The sequence below is a fragment of the Coregonus lavaretus genome, assembly GCF_964263955.1.
Source record: "Coregonus lavaretus genome assembly, chromosome: 7".
NCBI classification, from domain to species: Eukaryota; Metazoa; Chordata; class Actinopteri; order Salmoniformes; family Salmonidae; genus Coregonus; species Coregonus lavaretus.
This window is the reverse complement of record NC_139994.1, coordinates 34,968,213-34,992,113: the sequence shown is the minus strand read 5'-3', so window position 1 is coordinate 34,992,113 and position 23,901 is coordinate 34,968,213. Positions and strand designations below refer to the sequence as shown.

Below are 23,901 nucleotides of genomic sequence, written 5' to 3'. Positions count from 1 at the left end.
GCCTGGGGAAGAAAATGGGACTTAATTTAGTGCTTCAACCGATCGAAAAATACCCGATGTTATTTAAGGCCTTTCAATTTGATGCCCATGAGACAGAATGAAAGATGAGATTATTTTCATTCCTCTCATCTGATGTGTTCTTCTGTTTATCTCAGAGATCTAAGTGTTCCCTTTAACACAGCCCAGTTCAGTTTGTTGGACCCGCCCTCCTTCGCTGTCATCAGAGAATACCTCTGTCTGTTCACACACACACTCATTCCTTGTTGTCTCTCCTTGTAAAAGTCAGTCTCTCCCCCTTCCTCCCAGTCCCCCGTTTCAGTAAATGATGCAGTCTTTCTTTGCCTTTTCTGGGACTTGAGGGTGAAGGGTTATCTTCTCTCTGCCGGTAAATCAGACAACCCTATCTATCTGTCTCTTCCTCTGTCTCTCTTTATCTCTCTCCCTCTGTAAGGACTGCAATCTTCTCAATCTCAGGTTGAATTATCCCATACTCCACTTTTCTTCTTGCCCTTCCTGCTCACCTTGACTTCTTATAGGTCTTTGAGAAAGCCTTATAGTTCAATATAATTTACTTCACCCTCTACAGTCCTTGAACCATGCCTTTTTGGATTCTTTTTTAAACTCATCCCTGTTCCATTTCATCAGAGGTCATTGATAGAGAGACTTCAATAGACCATCTTGAGATGTACTATAGGCATCTCCAAAGAACCCCCCTCATCTTGACAGGAGGGTCTGTTGTCCCTGACAATAGCCCTCTTGGACTGAGCCCCAAATAATTCCACATCCTGCTCTTTCTCTCCTACTTCTCTTCTCCCTCTTTCTCTCTCCTCCTCCTCTGCTCCGTCCTCTTCTTCCTCAGAAGAAGTCCTTGGAGGCGGCCTCCACAAAGTTGGGAGCGGACATGAGGATGGCGATGGTGCAGATGATGTTGAACACACTGAAGGCCACCAGGCAAAGCCGGTCGATGACTGCTGCCGCAAACTTCCACTGGTCAGCCACGCTCTCCGTCTCATCCTGCTCACGGAAGCGGTCTGCCATGTAACGCACTTCCTCCAGAATAGCCTGGAGCTGGGGGTCGCCTATACCCCCTGCCGAGTACTGTCCTCCGCCCCCCATTCCGAAGCCCCCGCCACTGGAAACGGTGCTAGGGCAGCCCACGGTGTCCGCATTGGGGGTGGGGGGTGGCGGAGGGCTGCAGAATGGAGGGGGCAGATTGGGAGGGGGGCTGCCTGCTACTCGAGGAGGCCCGGCCGAGATGCTGTAACTCTGGATGTGATCTGGGAGCAGTGGGGGTTCGTCCAGGTTCTGGAAGCCGATGTAGAGCAGGTTTCCATTGTTGTTGGCGCTGGACTGGGCGTGAAGGTGGGGGTGACCCGCGTGCAGGGGGCCAGCCTGGAGAGGGGCCAGGTTCTGGGGGTGGAGCGGGTGGAGTGTGGGGTCTGGAGGGTTAGGGATGCTACCACTTTGGGAGCTTGAGGAGCAGCGCCGTAGGTGGGGGGCACAGGGTGGTCGCTCTGGGTCATCACTCTCCCCTGGGCGCTTCATACGTAGGAACCATGCTACCCACTGCAGTAGGACCACATTAACCTGAAAGGAAGAGAAAGAGAGAAGTGAGAATCAATCAGAGAAGGATGTTATAATATATACTGAGTGTACAAAACATTAAGAACAGCTGCTCTTTCCATGACAGACTGACCAGGTAAAAGCTATGATCCCTTATTGATGTCACTTGTTAAATCCACTTCAATCAGTGTCGATGAAGGGGAGGAGACAGGTTAAAGAAGGATTTAAGCCTTGAGACAATTGAGAAATGTATTATGTATGTGTGCCATTCAGAGGGTGAATGGGCAAGACAAAAGATTTTAAGTGCCTTTGAACGGGGTATGGTAGTAGGTGCCAGGCGTACGGGTTTGTGGCAAGAACTGTAACGGTGCGTTTTTTCCTGCTCAAGGGGGGGGGGGGGGGTTCAACTCAATATTAGGAAGGTGTTCTTAATGTTTTGTACACTCAGTGTAGATACATAGCAAGGGAGGTTAACACATCTAGTGAGGAATAGACCTACAGCTTAAAAGGGAAGTGCACTTGAAAATACACTAGGTGGAAAACCTTTCAGCTGGTAAAAGCTTGACACACAGTGGGTGGTGTGTGCGGATGCTGGTACATTCAACTTGACCTTTTGTATTCAACACGACTTTCATGAGCACAAGAATTAGAAAATTGCCGAAGGCAGGAAACCTTTTGGGGGATATAAAGCTTAATTTAAATTCTAACCACGGAATTAAAGTTAGACACAGGCATTTGTCTCCCCCTTAGGTATCTTTTATCCCTTTTATATATAGACAAAAACCATACCGTATTCTTTATACCGTCTTTTCTTTATATCTGAAAGGGGTAGGGGGTAAAAAACGCGGTACATTAAAATCCGCCAAGAGATAATTTCACTAGTAATTTCTCCTCACATGTAAATCATTTGAAGATGTTATCTTAAAAGATTCTGCCTACGGCTCTGTAAAAACCGAGCCATTCACCAAGTCCCGGCTTTGGGACGACGCTCACTTTGGTGAACCGATCACAAAACTTCAAAGTAATACTTTGACATGTATTCTCTCCATTCGCTTGCTCTTCATCACTTGATAATTTCACTCGTAATTTCTCCTCACATGTAAATCATTTGAAGATGTTTTCTAGCAAGCTATCAATGTGCATAATCTAACAAGCGGAGAGAGGCTAGGAAAAAAAAGAGGAAATGCCGATCTGCGTTCTGAATGAGTTACAGCAGATCATCTGCCCACTGCAAGTTTTGAGGACACAAACACAGACACACTCAAGTCCACTGCTTCTGGTCTGCGCTGCTACCTTGGTTTAACTATCTAAAGTTATCTACATTTTATTAATGATTAAATTGGCTACATTTATTTAAATTGACAATTCTGTGAACTGTCTTGTGCAAGTTTTAAATTGACACAGTACCTGTTAGCGAAGGTGTCAGAGATGACGTGCAGGAGCTTGCAGAGATTTGTAGTCTTGCATGATGTCTACAGTGCATTCGGAAAGTATTCAGACCCCTCGACTTTTTCCACATTTTGTTACGTTACAGCCTTATTCTAAAATGGATTAAATCGTTTTTTCCCCCTCATGAATCTACACACACAATAACCCATAATGACATGTCAAACGCACGTTTTTAGACATTTTAGCAAATGTATTAAACATTTAAATTAAATATCACATTTACATAAGTATTCAGACCCTTTACTCAGTACTTTGTTGAAGCACCTTTGGCAGCGATTACAGCCTCAAGTCTTCTTGGGTATGACGCTACAAGCTTGGCACACCTGTATTTCGGGAGTTTCTCCTATTCTTCTCTGCAGATCCTCTCATGCTCTGTCAGGTTGGATGGGGAGCGTCGCTGCACAGCTATTTTCAGGTCTCTCCAGGCTCTGTCGCAGCCGGCCGCGACCGGGAGACTCATGGGCGGCGCACAATTGGCCCAGCGTCGTCCAGGGTAGGGGAGGGAATGGCCGGCAGGGATGTAGCTCAGTTGATAGAGCATGGTGTTTGCAACGCCAGGGTTGTGGGTTCGTTTCCCAGGGGGGGGCAGTATAAAAAATATATATATGTATTCACTAACTGTAAGTCGCTCTGGATAAGAGCGTCTGCTAAATGACTAAAATGTATGTAAATGTAAATGTTCGATCAGGTTCAAGTCTGGGCTCTGGCTGGGCCACTCAAGGACATTCAGAGACATGTCCCGAAGCCACTCCTGCATTGTCTTGGCTGTGTGCTTAGGGTTGTTGTCCTATTGGAAGGTGAACCATCGCCCCAGTCTGAGGTTCTGAGCGCTCTGGAGCAGGTTTTCATCAAGGATCTCTCTGTACTTTGCTACGTTCATCTTTCCCTCGATCCTGACTAGTCTCTCAGTCCCTGCCGCTGAAAAACATCCCCACAGCATGATGCTGCCACCACCATGCTTCATCGTAGGGATGGTGCCAGGTTTCCTCCAGACATGAAGATTGTCATTCAGGCAAAATAGTTCAATTTTTGTTTCATCAGACCAGAGAATCTTGTTTCTCATGTTCTGAGAGTGCTGTTTTCACTTTGTCATTGTGGGGTATTGATGAGGAAACATTTTTATTTTAATCAATTTTAGAATAAGGCTGTAACGTAACAAAATGTGGAAGAAGTCAAGGGGTCTGAATATTTCCGAATGCACTGTACTAAATGCTAAATAGCATTTTCGAATTTGAGAGTAAATAGAGCAGAATATATTGATAAAAGTCAACTTGTCCGAGAGAGACTTACATGATTATCAAAACGTCACGCCAGGGTAAGCCTACATGAAACACAGCCCTTAATTTAAGTGTTTCTAAAATTCCCTATTGGAAAAATGAATGGTGGAAAAACGATTGGAACTATTTCGCAGTTTGACCATTAGGCTTTATGGGTATTGTGACACCTCCATCGTGGGGCGCTATAGTGTCTGTTGTTGTTGTGTGCAATTATGAACGTTGCCAGTTCGATGCCCTTCTCTGAACCCCAATCATTTACATTGCTAATTGGCCAGCTGACTACCCAAAGTGGGCCATTTATCAGTGGGAAGACCTTGCAGATTGCACCAATCTATAAAGCATCTGCAACCCATCCACTCTCCTTCACCAAAACCCATTCTCTGAGTTGATGATATCAATTAATCTGTAAATGCCATACCGCCAAACAGGGGAAGCTGAGAAATGCATTTGGAAAAGCTTCAAGGTATTGCACAAGGTGAGAGACTAGGGTAAGGCTAGAAACTGAGTAAGTCAAACACAAGCCTACAGACCCAATGTATTGTTGGGTCCAACAGAAAGGTATGGTACAGTTGATGCGAACTTGGACAGACTGTGAAGGAGTGAGGAGATATAGTGATTGTTAGTATAAGCGGTTTAGAAGGACAAATACAGAGGGATGTGAGAGATTGGAGGATGAAAAGATGGAGAAAATTCTAGAAAGAGACGTTGAAACAATAACCTAGGACAGTTGAAGTGAAGGGCAGATAAAGAGGGTAGCAATTAAGGTATCAAAGGTAGCGTGGCAACAAGTATTGCATGAGTCATTTTTGAATTGCAGTGGCATTTGCGTCTCTCGCCTTTGGAACCATAAAAAAAACACTTTAAAATGACAAATAGTTACACATCATACAGTGAGGGAAAAAAGTATTTGATCCCCTGCTGATTTTGTACGTTTGCCCACTGACAAAGAAATGATCAGTCTATAATTTTAATGGTAGGTTGATTTGAACAGTGAGAGACAGAATAACAACAACAAAATCCAGAAAAACGCATGTCAGAAATGTTATAAATTGATTTGCATTTTAATGAGGGAAATAAGTATTCAAAATTAGTATTCAAAATGTTGAACTAAAATGATTAATCATATCACTTTGGTCAATACTTTTTTAAGGGTTAATGACCTTAGATTTGAGCATCTGTGGCCTCCATTTAAGAAAATCTTAAATTACCTCAAATTTGTCATTGGTGTTACGTCATTGTTGTTACTACTCCTACTGGTGGTAAAATGTTATCATAGTAGTACAAATTATTTAAAGTCATTAAGCTACCATATTAGTTGATTTACAATGGGAAGATGTACCCAAATACATTTGAAATAAAATACAAAATCTAGAAATATTATTCCAAAATGCCAAGTGTTTTGCCAGTTGCAGCAAAGAGGAAATGGCTATACCAAAGGAGGGTGGCAAACCAAGAGGGTTGGCTTGTTAGCATTAGCCATAACGGGAAAAACTGTTGCATTGTGATATACCAGGAGACCAGCCACGGAGGGGTTGGTGGGTGAGCGCATAGAGCTGTTTTTCTATGGGAAATGTTAATAGTTAGTAATGACTGGTGGTAGACTAGCGGTTAATAGCGTTGAGCCAGTAACCGAAAGGTCTCTGGTTCGAATCCCCGAGCCGACTAGGTAAAAAAATATGTCTGTGCCCGTGAGCAAGGCACTTAACCCTAATTGCTCCTGTAAGTTGTTCTGGATAAGAGCGTCTGCTAAAATGTCAAATGTAACTGTCTAGCTGGAGTGGACAGTATGAGCTCTGGCCTTACCCATTTGGGCATCTGTCCTCCGTTTGGGTCGTGGTGATGATACTGCAGCACCACCGTTGTAGCTATGACTGACATCCCAACAATGATCATAGTACTGGCAAAGTACTGTCCTGAAAGGTCGGCAAAAAAGCAGGAAAGAGAGAAAACAATTAGAGTAGAGAGAGGAAGCCATTTGTAATAACAATAATGCTTGCTGATCATGACTTGGCATTTTTCTTGGGCTTTAGTGGACTGGATTTGTGTTTTAGTAGCCATCTGTCTAGCTGCAGGGAGCTCACCGTACATAATTTCCAGCAGCGAATCTCTACGATTTATTTAGCCAATTACATTTAAGGACAACCAGATGGTTAGATCACCAGGGCCTGACCAACATTTGAGGCAATTATTTCAAGCACACACAAGCGCATACACACATTCTACACTCTAACACACACATAAGAACACACACACACCTATCAGAGGGATGGAGTCTGAAGTGGCTGGCATGATCTCTGCCACCAGCAACATGAAGACAGTGAGCGAGAGCAGCACAGTGATACCTGAAAAGAGAGAGGAAGATATTGAAAATGTATAAAACAGTGAGTGGATGCTGAGCACGATCTCCATTCTAACTGACTAGGCACTTGGGTTTTGAAATGTGTGTGTTACTCAGTACAACTACATTTATAACACACACAACTCCCCACACATCACACATTTATTAACATCAGTGCCTCAGTTTTGATCCCGGACAAGCCTACAGAAATCCACATTTGTAAAGATAAACTTTCTTATAGGCATCTCGTTTGGCAAATACTTTATGGTCTTTACCAGTCAAGCCAACGGTTATTGATTTCAATTGAATATGATTCGATTTGGTTCGATCTGATGCAAATTGCAAAGTGTGGCAGCGTAATGTACCCAAAGTGAAATTACTTTTGTACATTCCTCTTCTTCAATTGCCCTTAGTAGAGCATTACTTCTAACCCACCCTATATTAGCAATCCATCTACCCCGGCTGTCTCTGCCCCCCCGACCCCCTCCCATCTCCATCTTCATTCATCAGATCTAATCTTCATCTCCTCCCATTACTTCTGTCCCACTTTTTTTTTTTTTACCCAAGTGCTTTCTTGGCATAACTGGTACTGTCCAGAAGCAAGCCGATAAACCAAACATCTGTCAAGTGAGTCAGCCCTGTTCGCTCAATAGATAAAACAAATGTTCCTTCAAGGGTCATGAGGAAATTTGAAATTCACTTTTAAGAATGTCACAGTAAGAAATGGACAGTGGCGTTCATTTAAGCCATATGCTCATCTTGGCTAACCTGGTTGATACCAAACTCCAAGTCCTCCTTACTTAATTGTCTGGGGAGGCTCCTTTGATGTTGTCGGCACAATTAATGCATTTCAAATGGCACCCTGTTCCCCATATATTGCACTACTTTTGACCAGAGCCCTGTGAGCCCTGGTCAAAAGTAGTACACTATAAAGGGAATAAGGTGCCATTTGGGACGCAGATAGTGCCTCTAATGAAGGTTGCTGTGCTTTTACACTGGTTGGTTCCCCTCTACGTCTCTCTCGCTGAAACACCCCACACACAAATAGGCCGCGAGCGCTGCCCCCTTGCTTTACAACTGTTTGTTTTCAAATCCAAACAGCAAGAGTTTTCAACGCCCCTCTGGTAATTTTTTGGGGTGATAACCAATCAGTGCCAAGGCACAAAACTGGGCGCATTTCTACCCTTAACATGAGACTCGATGAGAGTATATAAAAAACAGCCTCTCCACACTACGATGGGTATTGGGTACATAGCTTTTGTTGTACAACATAACCTGGTATCAGCCAGGCTGTATCTTGGCACTTAATTCCTTAAAACCTGTTCATCAAGCATGGTGTCAAGCTGAATTCATGGAAGGCTGTGTGTAAGCTCTCTCCCTAATCAATTCCTGGGCTTAATTACATCAATAGGTTAATTGGCTGTGGTGTGTGTAATACAATGCAGTGTAATGCATCCTCAAATTAGGTTAAAATGTTTTACATCCCCAAATTTCTTCTAGGTCTTCTTTGTTTTCCACCACTTTTTAGTTTTTCTAGAATCAATCTACTCTCCATCCCCTGTCATCTTTTCTTCCCTGTCACCATTATTCCCCTCCCATCCTCTTCTTATTCCTCCCTATACTCTCCTATGCCTTTCCACTTCTCCTCCTCTCCATGCTACTGTCCTCCATCCTCTCATCCTCTCCTCTCTAGGTTCCTTCTAGAAAAAGAAGGTTATTCTATTCTATCACTCTTGGATCATGTTCTCTCCTCTCTGCTCACCCAGAGAGATCTTCTCTCCAGAGTCGGCAGGCAGTAAGAAGATAAGCAGGGTCATGGAGGACAGCAGCACACAGGGGATGAGCAAGTTTAGAGCGTAGTAGAGAGTACGCCGGCGGATGGTCACAACGAACGTCACATCAGGGTAGGGCTCCTTACAGCAGTCATAGAACACCTCGCTACGAGTGCCTGGCACTCCTTGAGAGAGTGAGTGAGAGAGAAAAACAAAAGGAGAGAAGAAAGAGGAAGGAATTTTTATAAAAGTTTTAGTTGAGTTGACAAGGTAGTTGAGCAATTGATAACAGAAATGTAGGAGTGTGATTCCAACCCCACTCACCCACTAGGTCCCACTCCCCGTTGGACATGTACCCGGATATGTCGGCATCATTCATTTGTAGGTCCATCAGCCAGCCATCGTACGTCCATGAGCCAAACTTCATCTCACACTTTTGGATGTCGAAGGGGAACCAACGTACGTCCACGTTACATGTGCTCATGAAAATCCCTGACATACAGGGAAAGAGATTGATAAAAAGGGAGGCAAAGAGTGAAGTACAAGAGATATAGACACCCACCTGTGCACGGGGGGGATTTGAAGAGAGAATGAGACACATTTGACTTGTTGTCCACATACACACTCTAAGAAAATATGTACTTTGCACATACAGTGCATTCGGAAAGTATTCAGACCCCTTCACTTTTTCCACATTTTGTTACGTTACAGCCCTTTTCTGTAATTGATCAAATATTTGTTTTTTTCTCATCAATCTACACACAACACCCCATAATGACAAAGCGAAAACAGGTTTTTAGAAATTTTAGCTAGTTTATTAAAAGTAAAAAACAAATACCTTATTTACATAAGAATTCAGACCCTTTGCTATGAGACTCGAAATTTAGCTCAGGTTAATCCTGTTTCCATTGATCATCCTTGAGATGTTTCTACAACTTGTTTGGAGTCCACCTGTAGTAATTTCAATTGATTGGATATGATTTGGAAAGGCACACACCTGTCTATATAAAGTCCCACGGTTGACAGTGCAGTGTCGAGGCACAGATCTGGGGAAGGGTACGAAAAAATTTCTGCAGCATTGAAGGTCCCCAAGAACACAGTGGCCTCCATCAGGGAGGTGACCAAGAACCCAATGGTCACTCTGATAGAGCTCCAGAGTTCCTCTGTGGAGATGGGAGAACCTTCCAGAAGGACAACCATCTCTGCAGCACTCCACCAATCAGGCCTTTATGGTAGAGTGGCCAGACGGAATCCACTCCTCGGTAAAAAGGCACATGATAGCCCGCTTGGAGTTTGCCAAAAGGCACCTAAAGGACTCTCAAACCATGAGAAACAAGATTTTGGCCTGAATGCCATGTCTGGAAGAAAACTGGCACCATCCCTACGGTGAAGCATGGTGGTGGCAGCATCATGCTTTGGGGATGTTTTTCAGCGGCAGGGACTGGGAGACTAGTCAGGATCGAGGGAAAGATGAACGTAGCAAAGTACAGAGAGATCCTTGATGAAAACCTGCTCCAGAGCACTCAGGACCTCAGACTGGGGTGAAGGTTCACCTTCCAACAGGACAACGACCCTAAGCACACAGCCAAGACAAGTCTCTGAATGTCCTTGAGTGACCCAGCCAGAGCCCGGACTTGAACCCGATCGAAAATCTCTGGCGAGAACTGAAAATAGCTGTGCAGCAACGCTCCCCATCCAATCTGAAAGAGCTTGAGAGGATCTGCATAGAAGAACGGGAGAAACTCGAGACTGTAATCGCTGCCAAAGGTGCTTCAACAAAGTACTGAGTAAAGGGTCTGAATACTTATATAAATGTGATATTTCCGTTTTTTATTTTTAATAAATTTGCAAACATTTCTAAAAACCTGTTTTTGCTTTGTCATTATGGAGTATTGTGTCTAGATTGAGGGGGGGGAAAACAATTTTAATATATTTTAGAATAAGGCAGTAACGTAACAAAATGTGGAAAAAGTCAAGGGGTCTGAATACTTTCCGAATGCACTGTATCTTCTTGTTCTGGCACCTATCTTTAAGCACTCTGGAGGAGGGGTCAGTACACAGAAAAACAGTTCAAGAGTGAATGGCTACATCTCAATTATCTGTCCTTCCTTCCAAAGTGTGCACTTGTTCACTTCACTGATTTGAAAGGAAATGACTGGTGTAAATTCCTTATTTTCTGTCCGCTGCCTCCACCAATCCAATACTTTAAGATTTGTGTGAAGTAGTGAGGAGGAGAATCTCAATTGCACACTCCTCGGGTCCTCTCTCCTCTCCGCCTTCTCAAAACCCATTGGAGGAGAAGGTCAGATGGGAGGGACCTCTGGCTTTCTCATCCAGTGGGTTTTGAAAAGGAGGTGAGGAGAGAGGACGCGAGGAGTATGCAATTGAGATTCTCCCAATGAGTACACTTCAGGAGAAAGGAGATATAGTGCCATATAGAGAGTGACATTGATCTCTACTCTGCAGACAACTGATCAACCTTTTCATTATACAGAAACACACAGACACAGAGATGACACACAAAGTACTACATTATTAGTGCACACAGGGGGAAACACACACACACACACACACACACACAGAGATGACACACAAAGTACTACACGACTTATGCACACAGAGATCGCTGGCAAACTTAAGCAAAGCAATTACTGAAATGAACAAATTAACCCTATTGAGTTTTCCAGTAGAGCACACAACCAAAATGCCATAGTAGTCTTCCAAACAGCACTAAAAAACATTAATTATGAGTCAGAAGACATGCAAATGAGGCCTTAAAAAAACAAAAGGGCTGAAAAGCAATTTGAATGGATTAGCTGATTTTCCACTATGCAACCAGAAGTTAACGATCAAACCAATACTAAATTAAATCCAGTATTGATTATAAAACTTAGTCATCACATAAACATAAAATGTCTAATGCAAGATTTAAAATGGAGTTTCATTCTATCGTTTTTTGGGGAATCACACATAATGGCATCTCCAGAGTAGAGATCAGTGTCACTCTATATGGCACTCTCTGGGTGCGTCCCAATATATCCCCTTTCTCCTGAAATGTACAGTACTCATTGGGAGAATCTCAATTGCATACTTTGCTTGGTTTGGCAACTGTTCAGCATCCGACCGCATCACCGCTTGGTACGGCAACTGCTCAGCATCCAACCGCAAGGCGCTACAGAGGGTAGTGCGTACAGCCCAGTACATCACTGGGGCCAAGCTTCCTGCCATCCAGGACCTCTATACCAGGCGGTGTCAGAGGAAGGCTAAAGAAATGGTCAAAGACTCCAGCCACCCAAGTCATAGACTGTTCTCTCTGCTACCGTACGGAAAGCTGTACCGGAGCACCAAGTCTAGGTCCAAAAGGCCCCTAATAGCTTCTAGCCTCAAGCCATAAGACATCTAAACAGTAAATCAATTGGCTACCCGGACTATTTACATTGACCCCCTTTTTATGCTGTTGCTACTCTCTGTTTATTATCTATGCATATTCACTTTACCCCTACCTACATGTACATAATACCTCAACTACCTCAACTAACCTGTACCCCCGCACATTGATTCGATCTGGTACCCCCTGTATATAGCTTTGTTATTTATTGTGTTATTTTTTTAGCAAATATTTTTTACTTTCAAATAAACTGCATTGTTGGTTAAGGGCTTGTAAGTAAGCATTTCACGGTAAGGTCTACACTTGTTGTATTCGGCGCATGTGACAAATACAATTTGATTTGATTTATAGTCTCCCGCTGAGCCGGAAAGGCATGTGGTCATGAAATTGTAAACAATGAACAGTCCAAAATACAACTTACAACTCTCAAACTCATGCAATTTCCTTACAACTGCACCTCTTTGCTCTGCGGCAAGGGCTTTGTAGTAACTCATTATTTTCTCTAGCTACATTTACCTCCATTTGCAATTCACTGCTCTCCTGCAGCTCTGTAACAGATCCTCTAAGCTAACAATTAGGTTACTCTAAAAGCTGATCCGACAAGCAACATTCCTTGACACAAAATGCCCTCAAACTGCAACTTATCTCAAGATTCTTTACTTCTAAAAATATATCTTAAAACTCTGGAGAATCCCTTGAAAAACAACCTCTGCACAGGAAACAAGATGGATCACTCCAGCCTTCAAAAACCTATTTCCTTCCTTTCCCTTAGTGTTTGTCCCAAACGGCACCCTATTTCCTATATAGTGCACTTTTGGGCTCTGGTCAAAAGTAGTGCACTATGTAGGGCAGGGGTAGCCAACCCTGTTCCTGGAGTACTGCAGGATTTTGTTCCAACTAGGCACCACACCTGACCAAATGAGCTAATTGATCAGTTCAATGGTTGCCTAAATTCAACACACCTGGTCTTCCCAATCGGTTAAATCCAAAACATGAAGTGCCTGCAGGACCAGGGTTGCCTACCCCTGATGTAAGATATAGGGTGCCATTTGGGACACCATCCTAGACACCATCCCACCAAAACACCATGCATCACATCTGAGCTATAAAAACTATTCCCAAACATTACCAACCACCCACACCTATTTCTTCCCTTTTCCTTTAAACACCATCCCACCAAAACACAATGTGTCACATCTGAGCTATACAGTGAGGGAAAAAAGTATTTGATCCCCTGCTGATTTTGTACGTTTGCCCACTGACAAAGAAATGATCAGTCTATAATTTTAATGGTAGGTTTATTTGAACAGTGAGAGACAGAATAACAACAACAAAATCCAGAAAAACGCATGTTATAAATTGATTTGCATTTTAATGAGGGAAATAAGTATTTGACCCCTCTGCAAAACATGACTTAGTACTTGGTGGCAAAACCCTTGTTGGCAATCACAGAGGTCAGACGTTTCTTGTAGTTGGCCACCAGGTTTGCACATATCTCAGGAGGGATTTTGTCCCACTCCTCTTTGCAGATCTTCTCCAAGTCATTAAGGTTTCGAACCTACAGCTCCCTCCACAGATTTTCTATGGGATTAAGGTCTGGAGACTGGCTAGGCCACTCCAGGACCTTAATGTGCTTCTTCTTGAGCCACTCCTTTGTTGCCTTGGCCGTGTGTTTTGGGTCATTTTCATGCTGGAATACCCATCCACGAGGGAAGAAGGTTCTCACCCAAGATTTGACGGTACATGGCCCCATCCATCGTCCCTTTGATGCGGTGAAGTTGTCCTGTCCCCTTAGCAGAAAAACACCCCCAAAGCATAATGTTTCCACCTCCATGTTTGACGGTGGGGATGGTGTTCTTGGGGTCATAGGCAGCATTCCTCCTCCTCCAAACACGGCGAGTTGAGTTGATGCCAAAGTGCTCCATTTTGGTCTCATCTGACCACCACTTTCACCCAGTTCTCCTCTGAATCATTCAGATGTTCATTAGCAAACTTCAGACGGGCATGTATATGTGCTTTCTTGAGCAGGGGGACCTTGCGGGCGCTGCAGGATTTCAGTCCTTCACGGCGTAGTGTGTTACCAATTGTTTTCTTGGTGACTATGGTCCCAGCTGCCTTGAGATCATTGACAAGATCCTCCCGTGTAGTTCTGGGCTGATTCCTCACCGTTCTCATGATCATTGCAACTCCACGAGGTGAGATCTTGCATGGAGCCCCAGGTCGAGGGAGATTGACAGTTATTTTGTGTTTCTTCCATTTGCGAATAATCGTACCAACTGTTGTCACCTTCTCACCAAGCTGCTTGGCGATGGTCTTGTAGCCCATTCCAGCCTTGTGAAAGTCTACAATATTGTCCCTGACATCCTTGGAGAGCTCTTTGGTCTTGGCCATGGTGGAGAGTTTGGAATCTGATTGATTGATTGCTTCTGCGGACAGGTGTCTTTTATACAGGTAACAAGCTGAGAGTAGGAGCATTAAGAGTGTGCTCCTAATCTCAGCTCGTTTCCTGTATAAAAGACACCTGGGAGCCAGAAATCTTTCTGATTGAGAGGGGATCAAATACTTATTTCCCTCATTAAAATGCAAATCAATTTATAACATTTTTGACATGCGTCTTTCTGGATTTTTTTGTTGTTATTCTGTCTCTCACTGTTCAAATAAACCTACCATTAAAATTATAGACTGATAATTTCTTTGTCAGTGGGCAAACGTACAACATCAGCAGGGGATCAAATACTTTTTTCCCTCACTGTATATATATATATATATATATATATATATATATACAGTGGGGGAAAAAAGTATTTAGTCAGCCACCAATTGTGCAAGTTCTCCCACTTAAAAAGATGAGAGAGGCCTGTAATTTTCATCATAGGTACACGTCAACTTTGACAGACAAATTGAGGAAAAAAAATCCAGAAAATCACATTGTAGGATTTTTAATGAATTTATTTGCAAATTATGGTGGAAAATAAGTATTTGGTCACCTACAAACAAGCAAGATTTCTGGCTCTCACAGACCTGTAACTTCTTCTTTAAGAGGCTCCTCTGTCCTCCACTCGTTACCTGTATTAATGGCACCTGTTTGAACTTGTTATCAGTATAAAAGACACCTGTCCACAACCTCAAACAGTCACACTCCAAACTCCACTATGGCCAAGACCAAAGAGCTGTCAAAGGACACCAGAAACAAAATTGTAGACCTGCACCAGGCTGGGAAGACTGAATCTGCAATAGGTAAGCAGCTTGGTTTGAAGAAATCAACTGTGGGAGCAATTATTAGGAAATGGAAGACATACAAGACCACTGATAATCTCCCTCGATCTGGGGCTCCACGCAAGATCTCACCCCGTGGGGTCAAAATGATCACAAGAACGGTGAGCAAAAATCCCAGAACCACACGGGGGGACCTAGTGAATGACCTGCAGAGAGCTGGGACCAAAGTAACAAAGCCTACCATCAGTAACACACTACGCTCAAATCCTGCAGTGCCAGACGTGTCCCCCTGCTTAAGCCAGTACATGTCCAGGCCCGTCTGAAGCTTGCTAGAGTGCATTTGGATGATCCAGAAGAGGATTGGGAGAATGTCATATGGTCAGATGAAACCAAAATATAACTTTTTGGTAAAAACTCAACTCGTTGTGTTTGGAGGACAAAGAATGCTGAGTTGCATCCAAAGAACACCATACCTACTGTGAAGCATGGGGGTGGAAACATCATGCTTTGGGGCTGTTTTTCTGCAAAGGGACCAGGACGACTGATCCGTGTAAAGGAAAGAATGAATGGGGCCATGTATCGTGAGATTTTGAGTGAAAACCTCCTTCCATCAGCAAGGGCATTGAAGATGAAACGTGGCTGGGTCTTTCAGCATGACAATGATCCCAAACACACCACCCGGGCAACAAAGGAGTGGCTTCGTAAGAAGCATTTCAAGGTCCTGGAGTGGCCTAGCCAGTCTCCAGATCTCAACCCCATAGAAAATCTTTGGAGGGAGTTGAAAGTCCGTGTTGCCCAGCGACAGCCCCAAAACATCACTGCTCTAGAGGAGATCTGCATGGAGGAATGGGCCAAAATACCAGCAACAGTGTGTGAAAACCTTGTGAAGACTTACAGAAAACGTTTGACCTGTGTCATTGCCAACAAAGGGTATATAACAAAGTATAGAGAAACTTTTGTTATTGACCAAATACTTATTTTCCACCATAATTTGCATATAAATTCATAAAAAATCCTACAATGTGATTTTCTGGATTTTCTTTTCTCATTTTGTCTGTCATAGTTGACGTGTACCTATGATGAAAATTACAGGCCTCTCTCATCTTTTTAAGTGGGAGAACTTGCACAATTGGTGGCTGACTAAATACTTTTTTTCCCCACTGTATATATATATATATATATATATACAGAGTGAGAAAGAGAAAGGGACTCACCTGGAGGGAGATACTCTGCAAAGCCACTGGAGTTGACCAGCACATTGGTCTTGAAGGCAGAGTCAAAGTCATCGTCTGCACTGAGAAAGGAGAAAGGAAAGGGTGGATCGAACTCTGGACAGTAGTGTTTTAAAAGCAGAAAAGACATGCATGTAAATGTGAGGCATGACAACGTGATATGACTATAGGTGTATTACCTGTTATAGAGGAGGATGTCTGGCGTCCACACCTGGTCAGTTGTGAACCGAAGGTTTTTCACTCCAGGGTATTTAGACTGGTTCCACTGAAGATAATGATCAAACCAGCTCTGGAAGACAGACTCAAACTGGATATATTGGACAAGGCAATTGAATTCAACGTGAACTGAATATACACTGAGTGTACAAAACATTAAGGACACCTTCCTAATATTGAGTTGCACCCCCCCACTTTTTCCCTCAGAACAACCTAAATTCATCAGGGCATGGACTCTACAAGGGCACCTACTACCATACCCCATTCAAAGGTACTTAAATATTTTGTCTTGCTCATTCACCCTCTGAATGGCACACATACACAATCCATTTCTCAATTGTCTCAAGGCTTAAAAATCCATCTTTAACCTGTCTCCTCCCCTTTATCTACGCTGATTGAAGTGGGTTTAACAAGTGACATCAATAAGGGATCATAGCTTTCACCTGGATTCATGTGGTCAGTCTGTCATGGGAAGAGCAAGTGTCCTTAATGTTTTGTACACTCAGTGTATAACTGAGAAGGTCCCCTGAGAGCGATACAATACATTCACTCTCACTTCGACAGCTGTATACTCTTACTTGAAGCTGTGCTGTGCTTACCATCCGAAGCCAGATGTTAGTGGTGAGGACCTGATTCTTCTCATCCTGTAAGATGTGAATCTTTTTAAGTAAATTCTTATTCTGACGACCTACTGTATATTGAGAGACCTGACTCAAAATAATTGTTTTTTTTAGGTGCAGTGGAATATTTACTTTTACAGATCAGGCAGGCGGCACAGGTATAGACGAAGGCACCAACAGATAGGTAGGCAAACAGATAAAATAACGTAAATGGAATCTGAACATTGAACCCTACCACATCCATGATCTGCATCAGACTGATAGTGAAGAAGACGGTGAGGGAGTGTGAATCGTTGCCCACCGGCCTCTCCATACGATTGTAGTCCTTCAATAGGTTCTTCAACAGGGTCCTCTGGTGAGGGCCCTGCACCGACACTGAGAGAAGAACGGAGGAGAGGGAGATGGAAGAAAAGGAGAGCAGGAGATTTCAGAAGAGAGGCGATAGAAACATTAGGTATCAAAAAAACATTTTAAAGTTTGAATGGCATTTCTAGCTTAGCGACCAGAATTTTTCCCATTCAAGTCAATGGCTCCTAAAATGCATTTAAATGTATGCAAATATGGTTGTAGTGTGAAAAGTCTCATTAGTATCAACGTTTTTTTCAAGCAACAGTACCAGGACCAGTCTGCATGCTATAAAGTTGTTTTGGTGTTGGTAGCTTTAACGGTTCAGGAGCAGTGGTGTATCCAAATACTTCCTATTCAAGCCTATGGAGCTTTTATGCATATTTGAAACAGTTATTGTTCAAAAAGTGTAAATTGTATCAAAAGCTGTTGACAAGCACACCATTCCAGACTGGTCAGCAAATTTTAAAGTTTAAACAATGTTTCTAGCTTAAACGGTTTAAGACTAGTTACGGTCCAAACTTCTCCCATGTTAACCTATGGCCATTGAAATGCATTGGAATTTATGCAAATGTTGTTGTAGTGTGAAAAGTATCAGTAGTATCAACAAGTTTCTTTCAAGCACAGTCAGCTTGCACGTTTTAAAGTTGTTTTGGTGTTGGTAGCTTTTATGAGAGCGGAAGGAGAATAATAATAAGTATGAATAGTTTCTAAAGTTGTGCTTTGCTTTCAGCAAGAACACCTAATTAATGAATAATCAAGCAGTTTTGTAAGTGTAAAATCCCTGAAGCACTACAAATTTAAACAAGAATGCAGTGTGAATCATTAAATAAGGCATGGTAAGGATTTGTTTCAAGAAAGTGTTGTGACTCATTTAGAAATGTAGAATTTTACTGACAATTATATCTTGGATGTGTTTCTATTTTGTTACTCAAATTAGGAGGACGAGCTGAAAGTAATGGCGGGAATGGAATTAATGGAATGGTATCAAACACATCAAGCATGGTTTCCATCAGGTTGATACCATTCCATTTACTCCATTCCAGCCATTATTATGAATCGTCCTCCCCTCAGCAGCCTCCTGTGCTTTCAACTACTGTAGGACCACCATCTTGCACTGCCTTAGAACTTTCGTAATGATACATTACTGTTGTGCATGCTTCTAACTAAAGTCTGTGGGTTTTTAATATTTTTGATGTCGACTTAGCATCTTTTGTCAGCTTCTAGATATTGTGTATGGTTTTGGCAGCTGTATTTGCTTTTAGCTTTTAACCTCATAGGCCCATAACTGTAGCTGTTATGTTGCCCGATATGTGTTTAACTGTTGTGTGTCATTTGGTGTACAAACAGACGTTAAGAGCGCTTTCAGTGGTCTGTGTACTTCTAGCTGTTGCTGTTATCCTTTACCACTGTGTGTCAATAGCCCAAGGAGAATCAGGTTTCACTGGGAAATTAACAAGAATCTCTACAAAAGGTTACGGTCTGGAAATTATTCACGATTTTGCATTGAGAGGAAAGTTCACTATCTCTTTACCTAGTCCCATGGCAAGCAGCCTCTGATATACTGTAGTAATACCTTTCCTTTCCCTTAGCAACATATCTCTTCTGCTGCTTACAGCGTATCTACTCTCTCTGCTACAGAAACATGTCCATAACAGCATAACAAGGAAGCAAGATCGAACCAGATCTATAATGGTGTTCAATTGAAATGACACCATTCAATTGATGTGAACACCATTAACAATTGTCTGTTCCCTGCTGGTTCAATCCCATAGATACTGCACTCTCTGTCCACAGAGATTTTGAGGAAATAGAGGGTTATGATTGCAGCATAAAATTCTTCCCTTGTAAAGCATTTATCCCCATCTCTCTCAATTTATAAACTGACTCTCTTTCTTTTTATGTCGTTCCCCACAATAGACAACATGTATTTTACATTGAGCACCACATCACATCAGGCTCTGATTAACAGATGTAGACTACTGTATTAACTATGCACACAGGTAGGCATGTACACACAGACAAACATAAAACAAGAGCACAAACACTGAGAGAACGCAAAAATACACATACACATGCACTTCTCATTCATCCTCTACTCTTTTCCAGTGATCTTTTCCTAGTCTTTCCATCTGGCTTTGTAACTCTAATCTTTCAATGTAGTCAGAGAGAGTAAATAGAGAGGCAGACCTACCCTGGACCAAAGCAGAGAATCCACAGAGAACCAGAACCACAAAGCACCACATTTCTAATGGATAGGGATCAGAGAAGAGTGCAGCTGAGATGGGGATAAGAGGAGAAGAGGCACAGACAGGAAGATTGGATTCAGAGGCTGGAATTTCCCTGATTCGCATCCACAGAGTATCAGAAGAAATGAAGAAGTGAATCAGAGAGAGAAGGACAGAGAGATGGGTGGCAGGCAGTGAGGTACGGAGCCTAAGTTGGTACACGCCGTCGGGAAAAATGCAGTGAATGAGTGGAGGAAAAAAACAACTGATTCTAGACAAGCCAGCCGCCCCCCCCCCTTTTCTCTGTTGCTCTCTCTCTCCTTATCCCCCCTCCCTTACCGTGTCCCTCTGCTTCCCTGGGAGGTGGAGTCTAGAAGGAAAGCGTGAGAGGAAATAAGGGATGTGGAAGAGGGAAAAAAGAGAGGAAGGGGGAGCCTATATCTGCCTCAACTGACCTTTTTGAGAAAAATAGTCCCACCTGATTGATTTGTGTCAACATCTTCATTGACAATATTACAGAATATTTGTATCTATTCCATTAATTTCGTGTGTGTACCAATATGCCTCTTGGGTCCAATCTCCAGATTTGTCTGTGCTGCAGTGTGATATACACAGTCTGCTGGAGCAGAGAGCTGATGGAGAGGAGAACTAGTCTGTGTGTGAGTGAGCGAGGTGATAGATAGGTGAGTGATTTGGCTGGGTTGTGTGTGGTGTGGTGGGGAAGTAGCTCCGTCAATGAGGGGGGAGTTGAATCAGCAGGAGGGATGGATTTGTCTAATTGAGAAAGTGCTGGGCTCTGCATGGGGGCCCAGGAATGTGCATAGTTAGACTCCACTCATCATTCGTCCTCATGAAGTGCTGATGCAGGGAAGAGGAGAGAAACAGAGAGAGAAAGAAAGAGGGAGAAAGGGACGGACTGTATAATAGAATACCCTATTACTTCTGCTGCCCTTCGCTATCCACGGCTTATGGGGGGTTGTCAGGCATCCCGTGTGCCCTAGAGGCACAGATTCACGCATGGGTGCACACAATGAAGAATGGCCCGTAGAATTGGGGGAAGAAAGCATTGGTATCGGTGAAGTAAAGAAAACTGCACCAAGCATGAAACAACATGGATATACAGGTAGCTGCCAAAGTAAAGGAAGCACCAACATAAAGTGTATTAATAGGGCGTTGGGCCATGACGAGCCACCAGAACAGCTTCAATGTGCCTTGACATAGATTCTACAAGTGTCTTGAACCATACGACACCATTCTTCCACAAGAAATTCTATAATATGGTGTTTTGTTGATGGTGGTGGAAAACGCTGTTTCAGGCACCCCTCCAGAATCTCCTGTAAGTGTTCAATTGGATTGAGATCTGGTGACTGAGACACACACACCCTTTAAACCCCCTATGCTCTTTTAAGACCCCTCTTTCAAAGTTACTGAGATCTCTTCTTCTAGCCATGGTCTCCAAAATAATGGGCAACAGGGCATTTTTATACATGACCCTAAGCATGATGGGATGTTTTAATTTAAATTGCTTAATTAACTCAGGAACCACACCTGTGTGGAAGCACCTGCTTTCCTTGTATCCCTCATTTACTCAAGTATTTCCTTTATTTTGGCAGTTACTTGTATGGTGCACAACTGTAATAGGCCATGTGAGAAGATTCCTGTTGAATCTACATACCTCCATAATTTCAATATATACAGAATGAACTAAAGTCTGATTAAAATATGGTGTCAAATACGGTGCCTGTCCTATTGTGCACTATTATTGTGCCAAAATCAAAACCATGACGCCTCATAAAAATATGCTTGTCAGCCACTAGGGTGTGTGTGACATCTGGTGGTTAATACAAGAACTACATTCAGGGTAAAGATAACTATTTCTGACCAACCTGTGATGAGGGGAGGAGGAGGGTAATGATGAGGAGGAGACGATCAAGAGAATGATAAAGAATATGAAAACAATGAGGAGTGGCTTTTGTAAAACAATTGCTCATGAAAAATAACAATTAATAGGGAAGCTGAATAAATAAAATAATTTTCATGATGAAGAACACGTGGATGCTGCTGGTGATGATTTCTCTAGGGAAGAATAGTTAATCCCATTGATTACTGAGTGCTACCTGGCCTCTCACAATGGAACCATGGTTTGGTCCCAAATTGCAACCCAATCCCTATGTAGTGCACTACTTTTGACCAGGGCCCATACGGCTCTGGTCAAAAGTACTGCACAATATAGGGAATAGGGTGCCGTTTGGGACGCACACCATTAGTCATTGTGCTGTGTGTTTTTAAATACTCTCTTGATTGGATTAGGGCGTTATACTCTGCTGACGACTCCCACTTAATAGGGTATTATCAACAACAAGTATATTATCATATACAGTGAGGGAAAAATTTATTTGATCCCCTGCTGGTTTTGTACGTTTGCCCACTGACAAAGAAATGATCAGTCTATCATTTTAATGGTAGGTTTATTTGAACAGTGAGAGACAGAATAACAACAAAAAAATCCAGAAAAACGCATGTCAAAAATGTTATAAATTGATTTGCATTTTAATGAGGGAAATAAGTATTTGACCCCCTCTCAATCAGAAAGATTTCTGGCTCCCAGGTGTCATTTATACAGGAAATGAGCTGAGATTAGGAGCACACGCTTAAAGGGAGTGCTCCTAATCTCAGTTTGTGACCTGTATAAAAGACACCTGTCCACAGAAGCAATCAATCAATCAGATTCCAAACTCTCCACCATGGCCAAGACCAAAGAGCTCTCCAAGGATGTCAGGGACAAGATTGTAGACCTACACAAGGCTGGAATGGGCTACAAGACCATCGCCAAGCAGCTTGGTGAAAAGGTGACAACAGTTGGTGCGATTATTCGCAAATGGAAGAAACACAAAAGAACTGTCAATCTCCCTCGGCCTGGGGCTCCATGCAAGATCTCACCTCGTGGAGTTGCAATGATCATGAGAACGATGAGGAATCAGCCCAGAACTACATGGGAGGATCTTGTCAATGATCTCAAGGCAGCTCGGACCATAGTCACAAAGAAAACAATTGGTAATACACTACGCCGTGAAGGACTGAAATCCTGCGGCACCCGCAAGGTCCCCCTGCTCAAGAAAGCACATATACATGCCCGTCTGAAGTTTGCCAATGAACATCTGAATGATTCAGAAGAGAACTGGGTGAAAGTGTTGTGGTCAGATGAGACCAAAATTGAGCTCTTTGGCATCAACTCAACTCGCCGTGTTTGGAGGAGGAGGAATGCTGCCTATGACCCCAAGAACACCATCCCCACCGTCAAACATAGAGGTGGAAACATTATGCTTTGGGGGTGTTTTTCTGCTAAGGGGACAGGGCAACTTCACCGCATCAAAGGGACGATGGACGGGGCCATGTACCGTCAAATCTTGGGTGAGAACCTCCTTCCCTCAGTCAGGGCATTGAAAATTGGTCGTGGATGGGTATTCCAGCATGACAATGACCCAAAACACACGGCCAAGGCAACAAAGGAGTGGCTCAAGAAGAAGCACATTAAGGTCCTGGAGTGGCCTTGCCAGTCTCCAGACCTTAATCCCATAGAAAATCTGTGGAGGGAGCTGAAGGTTCGAGTTGCCAAACGTCAGCCTCGAAACCTTAATGACTTGGAGAAGATCAGCAAAGAGGAGTGGGACAAAATCCCTCCTGAGATGTGTGCAAACCTGGTGGCCAACTACAAGAAACGTCTGACCTCTGTGATTGCCAACAAGGGTTTTGCCACCAAGTACTAAGTCATGTTTTGCAGAGGGGTCAAATACTTATTTCCCTCATTATAATGCAAATCAATTTATAACATTTTTGACATGCGTTTTTCTGGATTTTGTTGTTGTTATTCTGTCTCTCACTGTTCAAATAAACCTACCATTAAAATTATAGACTGATCATTTCTTTGTCAGTGGGCAAACGTACAAAATCAGCAGGGGATCAAATACTTTTTTCCCTCACTGTATCTGCGGCCTTGACTTCTCACTTTTCAAAGTAGCCTTTTCCTGATGGATTATCTTTTGACGAATGCCTTTCACCTGTCTCATTGCATCCTTCTAGTAGGCTACTATCTAGATTTGAGTGGTCCTTGTTCTAATGGTTCTTATCTTCACTAAGGATGATTCTAATACATGAGGTTGAGTCTGTCTCTTTGGTGTGCCTGTTGGATTCCTGTTCTATATATAGACAGCATAGTGGAGCAATGGGAAGTAAACTGTAGTGTTTTGGGGGTTCAGC

General features: G+C 43.0%; 1 protein-coding gene across 1 annotated transcript; it reads right to left on the bottom strand.

The window, feature by feature from the left end:
* Positions 1 to 855: 855 nt before the first annotated feature.
* On the bottom strand, positions 856 to 19,770 carry chrna11 (cholinergic receptor, nicotinic, alpha 11; the record flags this gene model as incomplete). Its single annotated transcript, XM_084165195.1, has 10 exons — positions 856 to 1,587; positions 6,093 to 6,202; positions 6,545 to 6,631; positions 8,390 to 8,584; positions 8,724 to 8,891; positions 16,218 to 16,297; positions 16,415 to 16,524; positions 17,051 to 17,095; positions 17,307 to 17,446; positions 19,611 to 19,770. The coding sequence occupies 10 exons, from the start codon at positions 19,768 to 19,770 to the stop codon at positions 856 to 858; spliced, it is 1,827 nt and encodes a 608-aa protein (XP_084021321.1).
* Between the last annotated feature and the right edge of the window lie 4,131 nt (positions 19,771 to 23,901).